The sequence below is a fragment of the Coregonus lavaretus genome (assembly GCF_964263955.1).
Source record: "Coregonus lavaretus genome assembly, contig: HAP1_SCAFFOLD_1266, whole genome shotgun sequence".
NCBI classification, from domain to species: Eukaryota; Metazoa; Chordata; class Actinopteri; order Salmoniformes; family Salmonidae; genus Coregonus; species Coregonus lavaretus.
The window spans coordinates 42950-63801 of NW_028157222.1; the positions used below are offsets into that span (position 1 = coordinate 42950).

The window sequence follows — 20852 nt, forward strand, 5'->3', positions numbered from 1 at the left end:
ACGGGCCTGGACATGTACTGGCTTAAGCAGGGGGACACGTCTGGCACTGCAGGATTTGAGTCCCTGGTGGCGTAGTGTGTTACTGATGGTAGGCTTTGTTACTTTGGTCCCAGCTCTCTGCAGGTCATTCACTAGGTCCCCCCGTGTGGTTCTGGGATTTTTGCTCACCGTTCTTGTGATCATTTTGACCCCACGGGGTGAGATCTTGCGTGGAGCCCCAGATCGAGGGAGATTATCAGTGGTCTTGTATGTCTTCCATTTCCTAATAATTGCTCCCACAGTTGATTTCATCAAACCAAGCTGCTTACCTATTGCAGATTCAGTCTTCCCAGCCTGGTGCAGGTCTACAATTTTGTTTCTGGTGTCCTTTGACAGCTCTTTGGTCTTGGCCATAGTGGAGTTTTTGAGTGTGACTGTTTGAGGTTGTGGACAGGTGTCTTTTATACTGATAACAAGTTCAAACAGGTGCCATTAATACAGGTAACGAGTGGAGGACAGAGGAGCCTCTTAAGGAAGAAGTTACAGGTCTGTGAGAGCCAGAAATCTTGCTTGTTTGTAGGTGACCAAATACTTATTTTCCACCATAATTTGCAAATAAATTCATAAAAAATCCTACAATGTGATTTTCTGGAAAAAATTTTCTCAATTTGTCTGTCATAGTTGACGTGTACCTATGATGAAAATTACAGGCCTCTCTCATCTTTTTAAGTGGGAGAACTTGCACAATTGGTGGCTGACTAAATACTTTTTTCCCCACTATGTACAGGGCTGTCTGAAGTTTGCCAATGAACATCTGAATGATTCAGAGGAGAACTGGGTGAAAGTGTTGTGGTCAGATGAGACCAAAATCGAGCTCTTTGGCATCAACTCAACTCGCCGTGTTTGGAGGAGGAGGAATGCTGCCTATGACCCCAAGAACACCATCCCCACCATCAAACATGGAGGTGGAAACATTATGCTTTGGGGGTGTTTTTCTGCTAAGGGGACAGGACAATTTCACTGCATCAAAGGGACGATGGATGGGGCCATGTACCTTCCAATCTTGGGTGAGAACCTCCTTCCCTCAGCCAGGGCATTGACAATGGGTCGTGAATGGGTATTCCAGCATGACAATGACCCAAAACACACGGCCAAGGCAACAAAGGAGTGGCTCAAGAAGAAGCACATTAAGGTCCTGGAGTGGCCTAGCCAGTCTCCAGACCTTAATCCCATAGAAAATCTGTGGAGGGAGCTGAAGGTTGGAGTTGCCAAACGTCAGCCTCGAAACCTTAATGACTTGGAGAAGATCTGCAAAGAGGAGTGGGACAAAATCCCTCCTGAGATGTGTGCAAACCTGGTGGCGAACTACAAGAAACGTCTGACCTCTGTGATTGCCAACAAGGGTTTTGCCACCAAGTACTAATTCATGTTTTGACAGAAAAACACATTGAACAATGTAATAAAACTCAAACCATAAAGAGAGTTCTACCTATAGCGGTTCAATCTCAGTACTACACATAAACACACATTTCTGGTTTAATTTAGATGCTGATGTGGTGATGACTATGTAATGACACATTTTCCTGTGAATTAAGAAAAGGTGTGTACATCTCTGTGTGACGTTTCAGACATTCTTATGACATGGGTAGGGCTCCTTTTAAAAGGCCTGGCATCCTTTCATTACTTACAGAACTACAACAAGCAACTCGATCCACTTATCAACACAACCACGTGAGAGACAGCTTCAATGGATTTTGGTAAGTCAACTGAAACTGCTCGTTGCAAGATTTTTGATCAAATTCAGATGATGAAAAATGTAGATATTGCCTTGTCAAGGTACCCTATGTCATGTTTAGTGACAGAGGGTCATATAGTACAGTGAATGGGTAATTGGGTGACTTGACTTGTAGAATGTAACATTTTCTTACAAAGAAAGATAATTATTGTTGGTGTATGTTGATCTGTTAAATTAATATTATTGATATTCTAATTCCTAAGTCTGTGGTCTTTGGCCTGTTTTTCTCTGCATATTCTTTCTGCATTATGCATGGTGATAGGCTACAAGTGTTTTCTCTATCCAGTGGTCTCAACTAGCCCAACTGACAGTCTGTTTCTGCTATGTTGCTGTCAGGCAAAAGTGACAAAACATTAGGCTTGTCACGCCCTGGCTCTGGGGACTCTTAAATGTTGAGCCAGGGTGTGGACTTGTTATGTGTAGTTTTCTATGTTTGTTTTCTAGATCGTTTATATCTATGTTGGCCAGGGTGGTTCCCAATCAGAGACAGCTGTAGCTCGTTGTCTCTGATTGGGGACATACTTAGGCAGCCTGTGTGCACTAGTTTATTGTGGGATCTTGTTCCGTTAAGGTTTGTGTTTAACCTAGGACTTCACGTATCGTTTTGTTCTAGTGTTGTGTACGTAATAAATAATGTACGCTTATCACGCTGCGCCTTGGTCCGCTTCATCTTATAACGATCTTGACAAGGCTAGACAACAGCAAACGCAGAAACAGACGGATGCTCACACTAATAAAATAATTATAATCATTGTATTATCAGGACAAAATAGAAAATCAGGATTTCTTTATTTCTTTATTTATTTCTTGAAGACATTGGTAAGGTAGAGCTCCACTGTGAGAAGAACAACACAGCCCACAACACCAATGACATCTCAGTGAACAGACTGATAGTCAGGAGAGGCCAGTCCTTCCTGGTCACCTTTGACTTCCATGGCCCCTTCAGGCCCACAACAGACATGCTGGAACTGATGGTGGAGACAGGTGAGCTATCTAGAATAGAACATAGAATCACTTTATTTATCTCTGCTATTTATTAGAGCTGTTTGTACTAGATGTTTCCCGGACTCAGATTATGCTAGTCCTGGACTAAAACACACTAGGATTAATCTAGGCTAGGGAAGGGAAACCGGCCCTATGTGGATCCCCTTTGACAAGACAGACACGTGCAGTAATAATGACATTAAAACAAATCCTTGTATGCGTTGTAAATAGCTGAATTGGGGTCAATTCAATCTAATCTAAAGACTAAATTGTACCATTTACAGGACTTGAGATACCTCCACTTGTACTGTATATGTAATGTTTACATCAAAGTTACTCTGACAGAAAATATAAAATCTTATTGGACAAATACACTGAGTGTACAAAACATTAGGAACACCTGCTCTTTCCATGACATAGACTGACCTGACCAGGTGAATCCAGTTGAAAGCTATGATCCCTTATTGAATCCACTTCAATAAGGGAGGAGACAGGTTAAAGAAGGATTTTTAAGCCTTGAGACAGCTGAGACATGGATTGTGTATGTGTGCCATTCAGAGGGTGAATGGGCAAGACAATAGATTTAAGTACACAGGCGCACTGGTTTGAGTGTGTCAAGAACTGCAATGCTCCTGGGTTTTTCACGCTCAACAGTTTCCCGTGTGTATCAAGAATGGTCCACCACCCAAAGGACATTCAGCCAACTTGACAAGCATTGGGGTTAACATGGACCAGCATCCGTGAGGAACACTTTCGACACCATGTAGAGTCCATGCCCCGACGAATTGAGTCTGTTCTGAAGGCGAAAGGGGACAACTCAATATTAGGAAGGTGTTCCTAATGTTTTGTACACTGTGTATACTACCTCACTGTTTCTGAACGTTTTCTTCCATTTCTTTGCTACTGAACACAACCCAAAACTCATCCTCCCTTCTCCATCCAGGGCCCCAGCCATCTGAGGCGTTGGGGACCAGGTCAGTGTTCGGGATACCTGAGGGCCGTGGGAAGGGTTCCTCCTGGAAGGTTGAGGTTCACCCGGGCTCAGTGCTCCTGGAGGGCTCAATTACTCTGGACATCACCAGCCCAGCAGATGCCCCAGTGGGAGAGTACAGCCTGTCTGTAAAGACCAGCGCCAATGCCACAGTGGGCAGAAGCCTGGGCAAGCTCCTTCTGCTGTTTAACCCCTGGTGCCAAGGTAAACACAATTCAATTCAAAACAACTTTATTACATCTTACATCTGTACACTTCCTGTGAACGAGATTTGAGAGTACGGTAAAGCAGATTTAATACATTGTAATGGAGTATAAAGACTACATAAAAATGTTCACTAGAACTGTGATAAATTAACTATTTTAATCACACGAAGGAGAACAAATGCGTTGAATGCATCAATACAGCCATGGTAACTGTTTGATACAGTATCCGGAGGGTGTGAAATGCTGCATTCCTGAATGTTCTTATCAGTTTAAAAGCTGGAAATGGCTAACTTTACAGAGATTGTTGTAACCCATGTCTCTGTATGGGTTGGGAAGACGCCTCATAATTGTTTTGGAACATAATAGCCCATATACACAGATACAAACAATGGGCCACAACACAGCTTGGTAACATCCTGGTAGCACAGCCTGGTAGCACAGCTTGGTAGCATCCTGGTAACAGCCTGGTAACACAGCCTGGTAACACAGCCTGGTAAGATCCTGGTAACAGCCTAGTAACAGCCTGGTAACACAGCCTGGTAAGATCCTGGTACCATCCTGGTAACACAGCCGGGTAACATCCTGGTAACACAGCCCGGTAACACAGCTTGGTAACATCCTGGTAACACAGCCTAGTACCACAGCCTGGTAAGATCCTGGTAACAGCCTAGTAACAGCCTGGTAACACAGCCTGGTAACATCCTGGTACCATCCTGGTAACACAGCCTGGTAACATCCTGGTAACAGCCTGGTAACACAGCCTGGTAACATCCTGGTACCATCCTGGTAACACAGCCTGGTAACATCCTGGTAACATGTTGGTAACACAGCCTGGTAACATCCTGGTAACATCTTGGTAACACAGCCTAGTAACACAGCCTGGTAAGATCCTGGTAACAGCCTAGTAACATCCTGGTAACACAGCCTGGTAACATCCTGGTACCATCCTGGTAACACAGCCTGGTAACATCCTGGTAATATCCTGGTAACACAGCCTGGTAACATCCTGGTAACACAGCCCGGTAACACAGCTTGGTAACATCCTGGTAACACTACATTCTAGCATGGGAGACAGTGGTCATAACACAGTAACAGCATGATAACATGTTAAAGTTACCCCTTCATTTCATTTTGTATAATAATGTATTTTTTATTTATCATTTATTTAACCAGCCAAGTCAGTTGAACAAATTCTTATAATTCATGTTTTGAAACTGCTGTATTTTGTGGCGGGCTGTAGAGGACTGGGTGCATCTACCTGAAGAGGAGGAGAGGCAGGAGTATGTGATGAGAGAACAAGGCCTGGTGTACAGAGGTTCTGACAAATACATCAGCTCCCTGGCGTGGGACTTCGGACAGGTACACAGAACAAACAATACAGTATTGTACAGTTGAAAAGTGCTGCTTATAACATATAGGGCTGGTTTCCTGGATACAGATTAAACCTATTCCTCGACTAAAAAGCAAAACTCAATGGAGAATCTCCACCAATAATTATTTTTACTCTAGATAAATCCAGGACTAATCTGTTGCCCGGGAAACCGCCCCCAAGTGTTACACAACGATATATCAGTCGAAGTGATTGGCTAGAGTCCTGTGTGGCTCCGTTGGTAAAGCATGGCGCTTGCAATGCCAGGGTTGTGGGTTTCGATTACCGCGGGAGACCAATACGAACATTTATCCATTCAATACTGTAAATCGCTCTGGATAAGAGCGTCTGCTAAATTACTAAAATGAATGTAAGTATAGACAAGACATTTTAGAAATTGTTGTAGGCTACCTAGCTAACGTGCCCAAATGTATTGTTTCTCCAGTTTGAAGACGATATAGTGGACATTTGCCTGAAGCTGCTTGACGTGAACCCCAAGTGTCTGAGAGACCCCGCCAAGGACTTCTCTGCTCGTTGCAACCCCATCTATGTCAGTAGGGTGGTCAGTGCCATGGTAAGACTGGAGATCTGACCCCCACTAGTAACAGCGACAACATTATTGAACCCCACTAGTAACAGGAAACACGTTTCCATCCAATCTTGTTATGCGAGTAAAGTACATGTCAGATATAACATTTCATGGCAGTGCTGATGGAAAATGTTTTCGGTAAACTTTCCAAATGTTGACAAAACAAAATACACTAGACAAGGTGGGATCTTTTTGTGTCGGTAAAATGAACTATGAGAGAAATGTTGGTGGAAATGCTTTTATGCGCAAATATTGATTTAATAACCATCATTTCGGAGTAAACATGGAGTCACGTAATGACATGTTGTGTGGTCCTCCCACTACGACTCATCGGGAAAGCATGCAGTTTATTAGGCTACAGATGAAGAAATGAATGATGAACTTCACAGGGTGCTGAATGTGCAAGGTGATAAGCTTGATATTTCTTTATAATAAATATCGAGGGCCTTATTCTGGTAACATGATCCTCGATGCTTGGCTGTCCTCGTTTGACAAATAAAAAATAATCTCATCATGTAGGCTAAAGTGCATTCGGAAAGTTTTCAGACCCCTGGACTTTTTTCCACATTTTGTTACATTACAACCTTATTCTAAAATTGATTAAATAGTTTTTCACCTTATCAATCTACACACAATACCCCATATGACAAAGCAAAAACACGTTTTTAGAAATTTGAGCAAATGTATATATAAAAAAAAAAAACGGAAATATCACATTTACATAAATATTCAGACCCTTTACTCAGTACTTTGTTAAAGCACCTTTGGCAGCGATTACAGCCTGGAGTCTTCTTGCGTATGATGCTACAAGCTTGGCACACCTGTATTAGGCGAGTTTCTCCCATTCTTCTCTGCAGATCCTCTCAAGCTCTGTCAGATTGGATGGGGAGTGTCGCTCCTCAGCTATTTTCAGGTCTCTCTAGAGAACCTTTGCCCCAGTCTGAGGTCCTGAGCGCTCTGGAGCAGGTTTTCATCAAGGATCTTCTATGTACTTTGCTCCTTTCATCATTCCCTCGATCCTGACTAGTCTCCCAGTCCCTGCCGCTGAAAAACATTCCCACAGCATGATGCTGCCACCACCATGCCAGGTTTCCTCCAGACGTGACGCTTGGCATTCAGGCCAAAGAGTTCAATCTTGGTTTCATCAGACCAGAGAATCTTGTTTCTCATGGTCTGAGAGTCCTTTTGGTGCCTTTTGGCAAACTCCAAGCGGGCTGTCATGTGCCTTTTACTGAGGACGGGCTTCCGTCTGGCCACTCTACCATAAAGGCCTGATTGGTGGAGTGCTGCAGACATGGTTGTCCTTCTGGAAGGTTTTCACATCTCCACAGAGGAACTCTGGAGCTCTGTCAGAGTGACCATCAGGTTCTCGGTCACCTCCCTGACCAAGGCCCTTCTCCCCCGATTGCTAAGTTTGGCCGGGCGACCAGCTCTAGGAAGAGTCTTGGTGGTTCCAAACTACTTCCATTTAAGAATGATGGAGGCCACTGTGATCTTGGGGACCTTCAATGCTGCAGACATTTTTTCTTACCTTTCCCCAAATATGTGCCTTGACACAATCCTGTCTTGGAGCTCTATGGACAATTCCTTCAACCTCATGGCTTGGTTTTTGCTCTGACATGCACTGTCAACTGTGGGACCTTATATAGACAGGTGTGTGCCTTTCCAAATCATGTCCAATCAATCGAATTTACCACAGATGGACTCCCGTCAAGTTGTATAAACATCTCAAGGATCATCAATGGAAACAGGATGCATCTGAGCTCAATTTCAAGTCTCATAGCTAAGGGTCTGAATACTTATGTAAATAAGGTATTTCTGTTTTTTATTTGTAATACATTTGCAAAAAAATTCTAAAACCCGGTTTTCACTTCGTCATTATGGGGTATTGTGTGTAGATTGATTAAGATTTTTATTTATTTAATCCATTTTAGAATAAGGCTGTAACTTAACAAAATGTGGAAAAAGTAATTGGGTCTGAATACTTTCCGAATGCACCGTATACCAGCACTGTATCTGCGAGCTGCGCCAATACCAGAGTGGGAACATTCGCTACATAAAGAATTTAACCACAAAAGGTCTTTTTATGTCCACTATGTCATCACCCCACAGCCTTTTATCCGGAAAAAAAAAAAAAAAGTCAATTTAATGGAAACACATCTCTGGTGGGAAAATGCACATATTGTTTTTATGCAGATTTTTGAATATTCGCATGAAAATCTGTCACCAATTGGATGGAAATTCTAGCTAGTGACAACATTATTGAACCCCACTAGTAACAGTGACAACATGATTGAACCCCACTAGTAACACTGACAACATTATTGAACCCCACTAGTAACACTGACAACATTATTGAACCCCACTAGTAACACTGACAACATTATTGAACCCCACTAGTAACACTGACAACATTATTGAACCCCACTAGTAACAGTGACAACATTATTGAACCCCACTAGTAACAGTGACAACATTATTGAACCCCACTTGTAACAGTGACAACATTATTGAACCCCACTAGTAACAGTTACAACATTATTGAACCCCACTAGTAAGTGACAACATTATTGAACCCCACTAGTAAGTGACAACATTATTGAACCCCACTAGTAACACGAAACCAACTACATTTGAGATATTACAAAAACACATTCACTCAGCCAAATGACAGTTCTGAAATTTATAATTTTAACATTATTTTCCTTGCCCAGATCAACGCTAATGATGACAGAGGTGTCCTGTTGGGGCGGTGGGATGGTCAATACAATGGTGGCGTGTCCCCCACTCACTGGAACGGCAGTGTGGAGGTACTAAGGAGATGGCTCAACTATGGAGGCAATCCAGTCAAGTATGGCCAGTGTTGGGTGTTCGCCGCTGTAATGTGCACAGGTAGCCTATCACTGTCCAATCTCTCTTAAATTATTATTTTAGTCAATCAATCAATACAACAGTATTTAAATAGCGCTGACTGTACTGCAAGTGCTCAGACCCAGGGTTGTGATTGGTTTTGAGAGGGATGGCAAGATTACCCACCATCTGTGTCCGATTCACCTCTGACCAGAGGAGAGAGGCTGGGTGTCAATGCCTTGGATGTGTTTATTTAGTTAACCAGTATGCCTGAAATGTATTTCCATGTCAGTACTGAGGTGTTTGGGAATCCCATGTCGAGTGGTTACCAACTTCCAGTCAGCCCACGACACCGACAAAAACCTGACAATTGACGACTTCTTCTCCGACTATGGAGTCAGACCCAAACAGAGCCAAGACAGTGTATGGTAAATGCAACATCAGGTCATTGTGGCTACAGTATGAAGAGTGATGCCAATAGCATGATGTTTTAAAGACTGGTGTTTCTGCTCAGGAACTACCATGTGTGGGTGGAGGCCTGGATGAGACGGCCCGATCTCTCAGGAGACTCCTTATATGACGGCTGGCAGGTTGTGGACCCTACCCCCCAGGAGAAAAGCACTGGTATGGTCTAACTTCCATCTCATCTCACACTAACATACATAATAACACACTTCTGGAGTATGTATGTACTGTATGTTGTGTTATTGTGCAGATGGTGCTGAGTTTGTGTCCTGGGTCTGGGAGACATGAAGGGAACTCCCTGTTATACACTCATGTTGTTTTCCCTTCCTCTCCCCCAGGTGTTTACTGCTGCGGCCCTGCTCCAGTCAAGGCCATACTGCAGGGTCACATTGACCTCAAATACGATGTGCCCTTTGTCTTCGCCGAAGTCAACGCCGACCGTGTAACCTGGATGGTGTTCGCTGACGGCTCCAAGAAAAAGATCTTGACGGACACTGGGTCCGTAGGCCAGAACATCAGCACAAAGGCAGTGGGCAGCGACAAGAGAGTGGACATCACGGCCAACTATAAATATGCAGAGGGTTGGTATTGAATGAACTGAGAGAGTCTGACTATATCTACAAAGGTTGACTTGTCAGATGTTTTCTTTAAAAAACGTCCTGGAGGTTAAATGTCAAAAGTCAGCCACTAGCTTTTTAGGACCAGTTCTGTATGGAGTAACGCTAAGGCTGTCCAATCTCCACACCTTTATACATTTTGGTTGTTGAACTGTTATCAATTGATTTCCGAAATAATGCAGCGTTACAAGGGTTATGCCTATCATAAGGGTAGAAGCGTATTTTATGTCTTTGAGAGCTAGGGTTGGTCTGGGAAATAGTTCTGTACTTTTTTAAGAGATGAGTTAGAAAGGGGCTGTGTCCACCTGTCGCAAGACATAATTCTCCTAGGTGAGTGAGGGCAACTGCTTGAGTCACCAGCTACTCATCCAAAATGTCACCCATTTAAAACAGGCACGAAAAAGGAGAGGACTGTGTACAATAACGCAGCGAACAGAGTCAACAATCTCGAAGACAAAGAGAATTCAAACGGGATCCTTGACCGCAAACCTTCTGATGTTTCCATGAAAATCGTGGAGCTGACCAAGCCGCTCAGCGGCAAAGACATCGACCTCAAGCTTGTACTGAACAGCGACGACCGTGAGACTCGGACACTAGTGATCCATGTCAACGTTCAGGCCATGAGATACACCGGCATTCCATCCTCCAAGATACAGACCGAATTGAAAGAACAGAAGCTCCGTCCCAACCAAGGTAGAGTGAAAATGTTTCAAACTCTTTCCATGAGTAGGCCTACAAGGCTGAACTAACAAAGGGGGGCATTTACATCACAGAACAAAGAGAACTGAAACACTTCTCAAAACCAAGAACACATTGCAGCTATTTACTTTCATAATTCTTTGTCAACATCCTTGGTTTGACGCATGCATCAATCTCAATGATTGATTATGTCACAAAGGTGGTGTATTTCAGGAGTGCATATAGATAGCATTTACAGTTGAAGTCGGAAGTTTGCATACACCTTAGCCAAATACATTTAAACTCAGTTTTTCACAATTCCTGACATTTAATCCTAGTAAAAATTCCCTGTCTTAGGTCAGTTAGGATCACCACTTTATTTCAAGAATGTGAAATGTCAGAATAATAGTAGAGAGAATTATTTATTTCAGCTTTTATTTCTTTCATCACATTCCCAGTGGGTCAGAAGTTTACATACACTCAATTAGTATTTGGTAGCATTGCCTTTAAATTGCTTAACTTGGGTCAAACATTTCGGGTAGTCTTCCACAAGCTTCCCACAATAAGTTGGGTGAATTTTGTCCCATTCCTGCTGACAGAGCTGGTGTAACTGAGTCAGGTTTGTAGGCCTCCTTGCTCGCACACGCTTTTTCAGTTCTGCCCACAAATGTTCTATAGGATTGAGGTCAGGGCTTTGTGATGGCCACTCCAATACCTTGACTTTGTTGTCCTTAAGCCATTTTGCCACAACTTTGGAAGTATGCTTGGGGTCATTGTCCATTTGGAAGACCCATTTGCGACCAAGCTTTAACTTCCTGACTGATGTATTGAGATATTGCTTCAATATATTCACATCATTTTCCTTCCTCATGATGCCATCTATTTTGTGAAGTGCACCAGTCCCTCCTGCAGCAAAGCACCCCCACAGCATGATGCTGCCACCCCCGTGATTCACGGTTGGGATGGTGTTCTTCGGCTTGCAAGTGTCCCCCTTTTTCCTCCAAACATAACGATGGTCATTATGGCCAAACCGTTCTATTTTTGTTTAATCAGACCAGAGGACATTTCTCCAAAAAGTATGATCTTTGTCCCCATGTGCAGTTGCAAACCGTAGTCTGGCTTTTTTATGGCGGTTTTGGAGCAGTGGCTTCTTCCTTGCTGAGCGGCCTTTCAGGTTATGTCGATATAGGACTCGTTTTACTGTGGATATAGATACTTTTGTACCTGTTTCCTCCAGCATCTTCACAAGGTCCTTTGCTGTTGTTCTGGGATTGATTTGCACTTTTCGCACCAAAGTATGTTCATCGCTAGGAGACAGAACTCGTCTCCTTCCTGAGCGGTATGATGGCTGCGTGGTCCCATGGTGTTTATACTTGTGTACTATTGTTTGTAAAGATGAACGTGGTACCTTCAGGCGTTTGGAAATTGTTCCCAAGGATGAACCAGACTTTTGGAGGTCTACAATTGTTTTTCTGAGGTCTTGGCTGATTTCTTTTGATTTTCCCATGATGTCAAGCAAAGAGGCACTGAGTTTGAAGGTAGGCCTTGAAATACATCCACAGGTACACCTCCAATTGACTCAAATTATGTCAATTAGCCTATCAGAAGCTTCTAAAGCCATGACATCATTTTCTGGAATTTTCCAAGCTGTTTAAAGGCACAGTCAACTGAGTGTATGTAAACTTCTGACCCAATGGAATTGTGATACCGTGAATTATAAGTGAAATAATCTGTCTGTAAACAATTGTTGGAAAAATAACTTGTGTCATGCACAAAGTAGATGTCCTAACTGACTTGCTAAAACTATCGTTTGTTAACAAGAAATTTGTGGAGTGGTTGAAAAACGAGTTTTAATGACTTCAACCTAAGTGTATGTAAACTTCCGACTTCAACTGTAACTGGTAAGTCTCATGTATAGCTGTGTAGCAAATCAACTGACACTAACTCTTATGGCTGTCAGGTTGCTAACGTTGTACTGAGGACACTACAGAATGTTAGGGTTGCTAACGTTGTACTGAGGACACTACAGAATGTTAGGGTTGCTAACGTTGTACTGAGGACACCACAGAATGTTAGGGTTGCTAACGTTGTACTGAGGACACTACAGAATGTTAGGGTTGCTAACGTTGTACTGAGGACACTACAAAATGTTAGGGTTGCTAACGTTGTACTGAGGACACTACAGAATGTTAGGGTTTCTAACGTTGTACTGAGGACACCACAGAATGTTTGGGTTGCTAACGTTGTACTGAGGACACCACAGAATGTTAGGGTTGCTAACGTTGTACTGAGGACACCACAGAATGTTAGGGTTGCTAACGTTGTACTGAGGACACCACAGAATGTTAGGGTTGCTAACGTTGTACTGAGGACACTACAGAATGTTAGGGTTGCTAACGTTGTACTGAGGACACTACAAAATGTTAGGGTTGCTAACGTTGTACTGAGGACACTACAGAATGTTAGGGTTGCTAACGTTGTACTGAGGACACCACAGAATGTTTGGGTTGCTAACGTTGTACTGAGGACACCACAGAATGTTAGGGTTGCTAACGTTGTACTGAGGACACTACAGAATGTTAGGGTTGCTAACGTTGTACTGAGGACACCACAGAATGTTTGGGTTGCTAACGTTGTACTGAGGACACCACAGAATGTTAGGGTTGCTAACGTTGTACTGAGGACACCACAGAATGTTTGGGTTGCTAACGTTGTACTGAGGACACCACAGAATGTTAGCCTTTGTGATACATTGACAATCAAATGCATTGTCTGTGTTGGCAGATCTGATTATACCCATCCACATCCCCTTCTCTGTGTACGGTGAGAACATGCGGGAGAGCAACAGCATCAAGGTTTCGGCTGTGGTCACAGACAAGGACAACAGTGATGCAGTGTACATCACAGAGAAAGACATTGTGCCAGAGAGCCCTTCACTCACCATCAAAGTGAGTACTGTATATTCCCCAAATTGTAATTTCGCGCATCTGTCAGATCCTTAAGCCACTCCAATAACCCACTTAGAACAGCTCAACTTTCTCTGAGTGACATTCATTGGGGTCATTATGGAACAAGCCCCAAGGCTCTTTACGTTACCATTTCAAATTTGTAGGTGGCAAACATACTAGTAGCGAGAATAGCAATTTGCAAGGAAAATAACGGTTGGCCTGTGAATAAACGTGATGTGAAGATGCAAATCTAAAGTGTTGGACTGTCATCTGAACAATTGATCTATTCAGTACAATGCCAATATCAGTAACACCCACTCAACTGGAGATGGGGTTTATTCAGTGTGATAGTTCTAATATAATATACTATCTAGCAGATGCTTTTATTCTGATGTTTCTTCTCTTTTAGGCCATTGGATCTGAATTGCAGTATAGTGACATGATGGCAGAGGTTGTGTTTGAGAACCCTCTATCCGAGGGTCTAAGAGACTGCTCCATCACAGTGACTGGCAGTGGCTTGCTGACAGAGACAATGGAAGCCAGGTAGGCCTATGTGACATTTCTCTGCCGTCATTACGAGCAAGGTTTCGGTTTGTCATAAAACCTGAATCCATCCCACTGGGCAAAAACTGGTTGAATCAACGTTGTTTCCATGTAACTTCAACCAAAACAATCAATGTGATGACGTTGAATCAACATGGAAAACTGATTGGATTTGCAAAAAGTAAACTTTTTAACCTTTTTGTTGATTTCAAGTTGAATTCACGTTAGTTGACAACTCAGCCAAATGTACACTACCGTTCAAAAGTTTAGGGTCACTTAGAAATGTTATTGTTTTCGAAAGAAAAGCAATTTTTTTGTCCATGAAAATAACATCAAATTGATCAGAAATACAGTGTAGACATTGTTAATGTTGTAAATGGCTATTGTAGCTGGAAATGGCTGATTTTTAATGGAATATCTACATAGGCGTACAGAGGCCCATTATCAGCAACAATCAGTCCTGTGTTCCAATGGCATGTTGTGTTTGCTAATTCAAGTTTATCATTTTAAAAGGCTAATTGATCATTAGAAAACCCTTTTGCAATTATGTTAGCACAGCTGAAAACTGTTGTGCTGATTAAAGAAGCAATAAAACTGGCCTTCTTGAGACTAGTTGAGTATCTGGAGCATCAGCAATTGTGCGTTCGATTACAGGCTCAAAATGGCCAGAAACAAAGAACTTTCTTCTGAAACTCATCAGTCTATTCTTGTTCTGAGAAATGAAGGCTATTCCATGCGAGAAATAGCCAAGAAACTGAAGATCTTGTACAACGCTGTGTACTACTCCCTTCACAGAACAGCGCAAAGAAAAAGCCATATCTCAGACTGCCCATCTTAATCTTTTATTATTATTATCTGAGATATGGCTTTTTCTTTGCAACTCTGCCTAGAAGGTCAGTATCCCGGAGTCGCCTCTTCACTGTTGACGTTGAGACTGGTGTTTTGCGGGTACTATTTAATGAAACTGCCAGTTGAGGACCTGTGAGGCGCCTGTTTCTTAAACTAGACACTCTAATGTATTTGTCCTCTTGCTCAGTTGTGCACCGGTTTGCGCTGTTCTGTGAAGGGAGTAGTACACAGCGTTGTACGAGATCTTCAGTTTCTTGGCAATTTCTCGCATCGAATAGCCTTCATTTCTCAGAACAAGAATAGACTGACGAGTTTCAGAAGAAAGTTCATTTTGAGCCTGTAATCGAACCCACAATTGCTGATGCTCCAGATACACAACTAGTCTCAAGAAGGCCAGTTTTATTGCTTCTTTAATCAGCACAACAGTTTTCAGCTGTGCTAACATAATTGCAAAAGGGTTTTCTAATGATCAATTAGCCTTTTAAAATGATAAACTTGGATTAGCAAACACAACGTGCCATTGGAACACAGGACTGATGGTTGCTGATAATGGGCCTCTGTACGCCTATGTAGATATTCCATAAAAAATCTGCCGTTTTCAGCTACATGAGCCATTTACAACATTAACAATGTCTACACTGTATTTCTAATCAATTTGATGTTATTTTAATGGACAAAAAAAAAGCTTTTCTTTCTAAAACAAGGACATTTCTAAGTGACCCCAAACTTTTGAACGGTAGTGTAAATCAGAACTAGACGTTGAACTGACGTCTGTGCCCAGTGAGATGTGTCCAGACTTGAATCCTGGATGTGGATGGGGACCTATGTGGAACCAGTTTTTGCCCAGTGGGATGGATTCAGGTTTTATGACTAACCGAAACCTTGCTCGTAAAGATGGCAATTTAGCTCTTAATCTCGGAAACCCAGAACAAAAATTATTCCGGTAATTGTGTCAGATGCTTGATTAGTTTCTGATGGAAGACTAGCGAAGTCACCACCCCCCTAAACAGAAACTCTCAGACCCCCTTCTGAAAACTTTCTGCTTGAAATCCCCGCCCTAAATAATTTCTTGAAATCCCCGCCCACACTTTCAGTACCACCTTCACCCAATCCTGATATGTTCAGATATCTAGTGAGAAAACCAAAGCACCGGAACTATGGTTCCTTTTTAGTTGTGGCATCACAGTCTTTTGACAGATGATTCAATACAATTTATGTTACGTAGTCTGTCCACAAGAGATAATTTAGCTCTTGGCTAAACTAGAAAGGACATGCATTTATGGGCTGTTCATGTGGTTAAAGCTGAGTTTTTCCATCTGAAATATTTTACACTACCTTGTGTGTTGAAGTTTAGAGATCTAAAGATGCTTTGAGGTATAATTTATTTCATGTGTCTCCTCAGAATTCCTTTCCTAAAACAAGGGCAACAGCTGCGTGTGAAGATGCCCTTTACTCCATACAGACCCGGTCCTAAGAAGCTAGTGGCCAACTTCAACTGTGACCAATTCAGGAACATTAAGGCAAGCTGCAATGTGGACATCCTACCTGTCACCAGTGCTGTCCCCCCACTGCCGTAGACAGTAAAGCCCTCGTGAGAATAACTATAATAACTCAAATAAGTTCTGCAATTTATACCGTATTATCCTGTTATATCGTATATCAGCCTTTGTTAAAGTATGGGTCGCGACACTGACCTGTTAATGGTGGGTCGCGATGTGTCAGAGTAAATGTATAATTATTTAATATATGTCGCGCGTCACTACTTCACAGGAGAGGGATTTGAACGTAAACTTTTTTAAAAAATCAAAATGCGTTTTTTTTGGCAGAAATGCCTTAAGGACATGCAAACTTTCATGTGCCTTTATAATAAACTTGTATGCCATCTGTATTTACAAATACAATTGTTAAATTACGAGCCTAGTTGGTTTAGCCACGGAAAAAGACAGGAACCCCGCTAGCCATGATTGGCTGAGGTAATAGATGGGCTGGACATGCCGAGAGATGAGTTCGGATTGGTCTGCCATGTAGCACGCTTCTGTCTATAACATGAGTTGGTCAGTATGTGTAGGTCATTATTTCTAACGCAGCTTTTTTGAAAGATGTCACGTAGTAGAACTGCTGAAGTGTTGCTCTCCACTTTCTGCAGGACCGAGTTTTGAAATCAGTGGAATGCCCGGTGGAATAGAGTATGATAGCTAAAGAGATGGAGAAAATTCTGCTGTTTGATTGCAAATATGCAGATGGAGTCGAAAAGAGAAAACACAGAAGGCTGTTGTATAAAACACCTGTCTCCGGATTACATCTTCAAACTAAGGGCAACCATGGCATCTGTGACAGATAGGGAGAAGCGTTCATCCATGTGTTTGGGTAAGAGAGTCTAGCTAGCTATATTTTCAGATATTATAAGTTTCTAATTTTGTCAGAAAGTCGCTTTGATTGCTAGTTAAAGCTTACTGTTAGCTAGCTAGGTAACGTTACATGTATGATCTATGTAGTAATATTATTCGTATCTCAGAGCCATTTGCATTGCTAGTTATAGCCTAATGTTAGCTAGCTAACATTGAACCTGGTTGGTTAGCTACCTGCAGATTCATGCCGGGTAGTAACGTTATGAGTTGGGATTATGGTTAATTGTTTAGCTAGCTAGCTAGACTCCACTTTGCAAGTAACCATTTCACTACACCTTCTGTATCCAGTGCATGTGTGTCACGCCCTGACTCAGGGGACGCTTATATGTTGAGTCAGGGTGTGTATATTCCTTGTTGTGCATTTTCTATGTGGGGTATTCTAGTATGTATATTTCTATGTTGGCCGGTGTGGTTCCCAATCAGAGGCAGCTGTCGCTCGTTGTCTCTGATTGGGAACCATACTTAAGCAGCCTATTGGCACTGTGTAGTTGTGGGATCTTGTTCCGTGTAAGGTTTGTTGTTCTGTACTACCTTGGACTTCACGGTTCGTTTCCTTTGTTGTTTTGTCGTGTTGTTTATAACATTAATAAACATGTACGCATATCACGCTGCGCCTTGGTCTGACCCGTCATTCAACCAACGTGACAATGTGGCAAATGAACTTTGATTTTATTTGATATAGTATGTGTTTACCAGAGACGGTAATGTGAAGAACATGACCTGCACCAAAGTAAAATTAGGATATAACGTTAGGCCAACGAGACAATGTCCAAGATCTAAAATTCTCCAGTAGAATGCCCTGCTTTTATTTCGTCACACTCACAACCGTAAGCTATTTTCTAGTTCTGCTATTTTGACCACCAGGCTGCTGATGTCATGCAGCCTGTAGTTTTTGTGTTTATACTTTTTCATAACGACAACGACAAGTTTGATGTCGGACGACAATAGAATGTTCATGATGTCACTGCGACAACTGTCGATACACGTAGTATAAACCAGCCTTTAGTCTTGAAGTCTTTGGTTGTTTAGTACATGGCCTTACATGTGAATCCTTAAAGACAGTGCAACCAACCGTGGTCCTCTGTAGCTCAGCTGGTAGAGCACGCCGCTTGTAACGCCAAGGTAGTGGGTTCGATCCCCGGGACCACCCATACACAAAAATGTATGCACGCATGACTGTAAGTCGGTTTGGATAAAAGCGTCTGCTAAATGGGATATTATATTATATTTAAAGAGATGGGTGAGGCTAAGGCTTAAGAGTGTGTGAACGATGCTGAATGGGTGTAGACAAAGAAGAGCTCTCCAGTAGGTTTACCAAAACATTCAAGGGCCATTTTCTCAAAAGTCAGATTACAAGTTTATCAACTTTCAAAGTAGAATGACTTTCCCATTGTTCCTCAACTGTAGTGTATGATATACCATTTTCTAGCTCTGAGTCTCTACTTTTATCCAATGTAAAAAACACAATTTCAAATGTTGCTACATAAGACCGAATCGAGCCGGTCGGTCACATATGAAGATGAAAAATGATCAGGCCTACTGTACATCTTACTGTATAAATTATTGTTGAAAACAAGTCTAGGTTGGAACTGCTGCTGTTAAAATACAAGTAATACTTTTTATTCTGAACTGGAATAAACTGATTGAAGCAAGATGCTTTTTGAGGCAAACACTCGCACAATTCTGTGTTGCTCATCGACAGCAGGAAGCGGTCTCCTGCCTGTCTGAGAAAGCAGTAGCTGTTCTGATCCAGTTTGGCACCACATACCTATGTGAGTCAGGGTTCTCAACCCTGGCATACTTTTAAAACAAGTACAGAAACAGACTCAAAACTGAGCATGACCTCAGAGTTGCACTGTCGAAAACTGAGCCCAGAATAGACATGCTTGTTGAACACTTCAACCAGCCACACACCTCTCATTAGGACTGTGTGTGTTTTCTGGTCTACATCTGTTCAGAATAACAATTATTTATTGTGTTTTAACAGCAATAGTTCCAATCTAGACCTTTCTTTCAACAATACTTTCTACAGTAAGATGTACAGTAAGTCTGATCATTTTTCATCTGTACTGTTACTTAGGGTTGCACTATCAAAAACTGAGCCTGTGTGTGTGTTCTGTTATACATTCGACTGATGTGATCAATCAGTTTATTCCAGTTCAGAATCAGAATGAAAATCATTTATTGTATTTTAACAGCAACAGTTCCAACCTAGACAGATATGTAAGAGTGTTTTTAATGAGAAAAGTAAACATGAATTGCTATATATATGGGTATTTCATTTAATTGTTATTAGTTTTTGTCTATATTCCATTTGTTTTAGACATAAGGGCAATGAAATGTACCGATATTTACGTATAGTTGCATGTTTTCATAAGTTTGGGTCCCAGGAAAACACAGAATTTCTCATCTGGGTCCCAGGCTGAGAAAGTTGAAGAACCCCTATTCTATAATATACTATTATATCCCATTACATCCTCCACCCACTATTACACCTCCTGTTTTAGTGCAAGGCTAAGGCAAGTTTTTATTTAGTAATACATTGTGCTGTTCATTGAGATTTAATAAAATCACATTATATAGCATGGTTTTTATTACTGTTGATAGTCAAATTGTTTAACAATAATCTGAAAAAAGTCAAATTATTCAAGTGTGGGCAGCAGAAGTACATGGAAATCTCTTTCCTTCATAATGGACCACAATGGGAACAAGGCGTGACTTTGTCTATGTAATCATCCATAATTGTTGTACATGTATTGTTGCCTGGTGTGGCTTCTTTATTCATTTTCAATTGTCAAATCAAATCAAACGCATAACTTGCTTAAATATCCTGAAATAAAATATTGTTCTTTCAGAATTCAAGTCTGTCACTCAAAGAAAGATTTCCAAACAGGCTTATGCCACTGCAAAGCATCTGGCTGTATGTCACACTGAAATACAAAATAAAAGTGGTAAAGACTAAATTAATCTAGAAATATTCATACATTCATGAAGCAAGATGTATGTTTGGCAAATATTTGTCTTGCAGTAATGTAATATATGTAATATATCTGCTGTTAAAATGATGTAGAGCGTGTGTGTGTACACAAGAGGGAAGTACACACACTTAACCCTCCTATTATGTTGTGGGTCAATTTGACCCGTTTCCACTTTTGCGTTGTCTAAAATACTAGTTAACCACTCTTTTTCGCCATGAAATTACATGACTTTTCCTCATTTAGGGTCATGAACCTAACTGCAAAATGTGGACACACTGATGTGTTGTGGAATGTCTGTGTACATTTTGTATACAAACATGATGTTGTGGGTCATTTTGACCCGGAGGCTTTCATGTGTATATATATTTGCACAGGTGCAAAACAAAAAAGTGTCTTTGATTTATTTTGTTTTGACTGGTCCTGGTTGCACTTTTAGAATTGTGTTTGGGTTAAAAAGGGCTTTCCCAAGCTTCTCCTCAGTGTGAGAGCAGCAGGTCCCTGACACAGACACTCAAAAATGAGCTCCAAAAGATTTTCAATCAATGAAGTCTTATCACAAATTCTGGACTGTGACAGTGAAAAAGAAGAAGAGGTTTCAGAGAC

General features: G+C 41.7%; 1 protein-coding gene across 2 annotated transcripts; it reads left to right on the forward strand.

Annotated features, from left to right (window-relative positions):
- Positions 1-1661: 1661 nt before the first annotated feature.
- LOC311125666 (protein-glutamine gamma-glutamyltransferase 2-like) lies at positions 1662-17882 on the forward strand. 2 transcript variants are annotated; one of them, XM_084199697.1, is made up of 14 exons: positions 1662-1736; positions 2588-2758; positions 3702-3953; positions 5196-5314; positions 5770-5898; positions 8628-8805; positions 9056-9191; positions 9278-9387; positions 9567-9809; positions 10239-10538; positions 13308-13471; positions 13881-14014; positions 16266-16383; positions 17010-17882. In XM_084199697.1, exons 1-14 carry the CDS (start codon positions 1727-1729, stop codon positions 17046-17048), a joined length of 2103 nt encoding a protein of 700 aa, XP_084055823.1. In that variant the 5' UTR covers positions 1662-1726; the 3' UTR covers positions 17049-17882. The 2 variants fall into 2 exon arrangements, with proteins under 2 accessions (XP_084055823.1, XP_084055822.1); XM_084199696.1 differs by having other exon boundaries at positions 16266-17875.
- Positions 17883-20852: the final 2970 nt, after the last annotated feature.

What these genes read in the sequence shown, in the direction of transcription:
- LOC311125666 (XM_084199696.1), top strand. An exon ending in GTTTAACCCCTGGTGCCAAG is followed by an intron (nt 3,954 to 5,195) that starts GTAAACACAATT and finishes GGCGGGCTGTAG; the next exon opens with AGGACTGGGTGCATCTACCT. An exon ending in CGCCGCTGTAATGTGCACAG is followed by an intron (nt 8,806 to 9,055) that starts GTAGCCTATCAC and finishes TTTCCATGTCAG; the next exon opens with TACTGAGGTGTTTGGGAATC.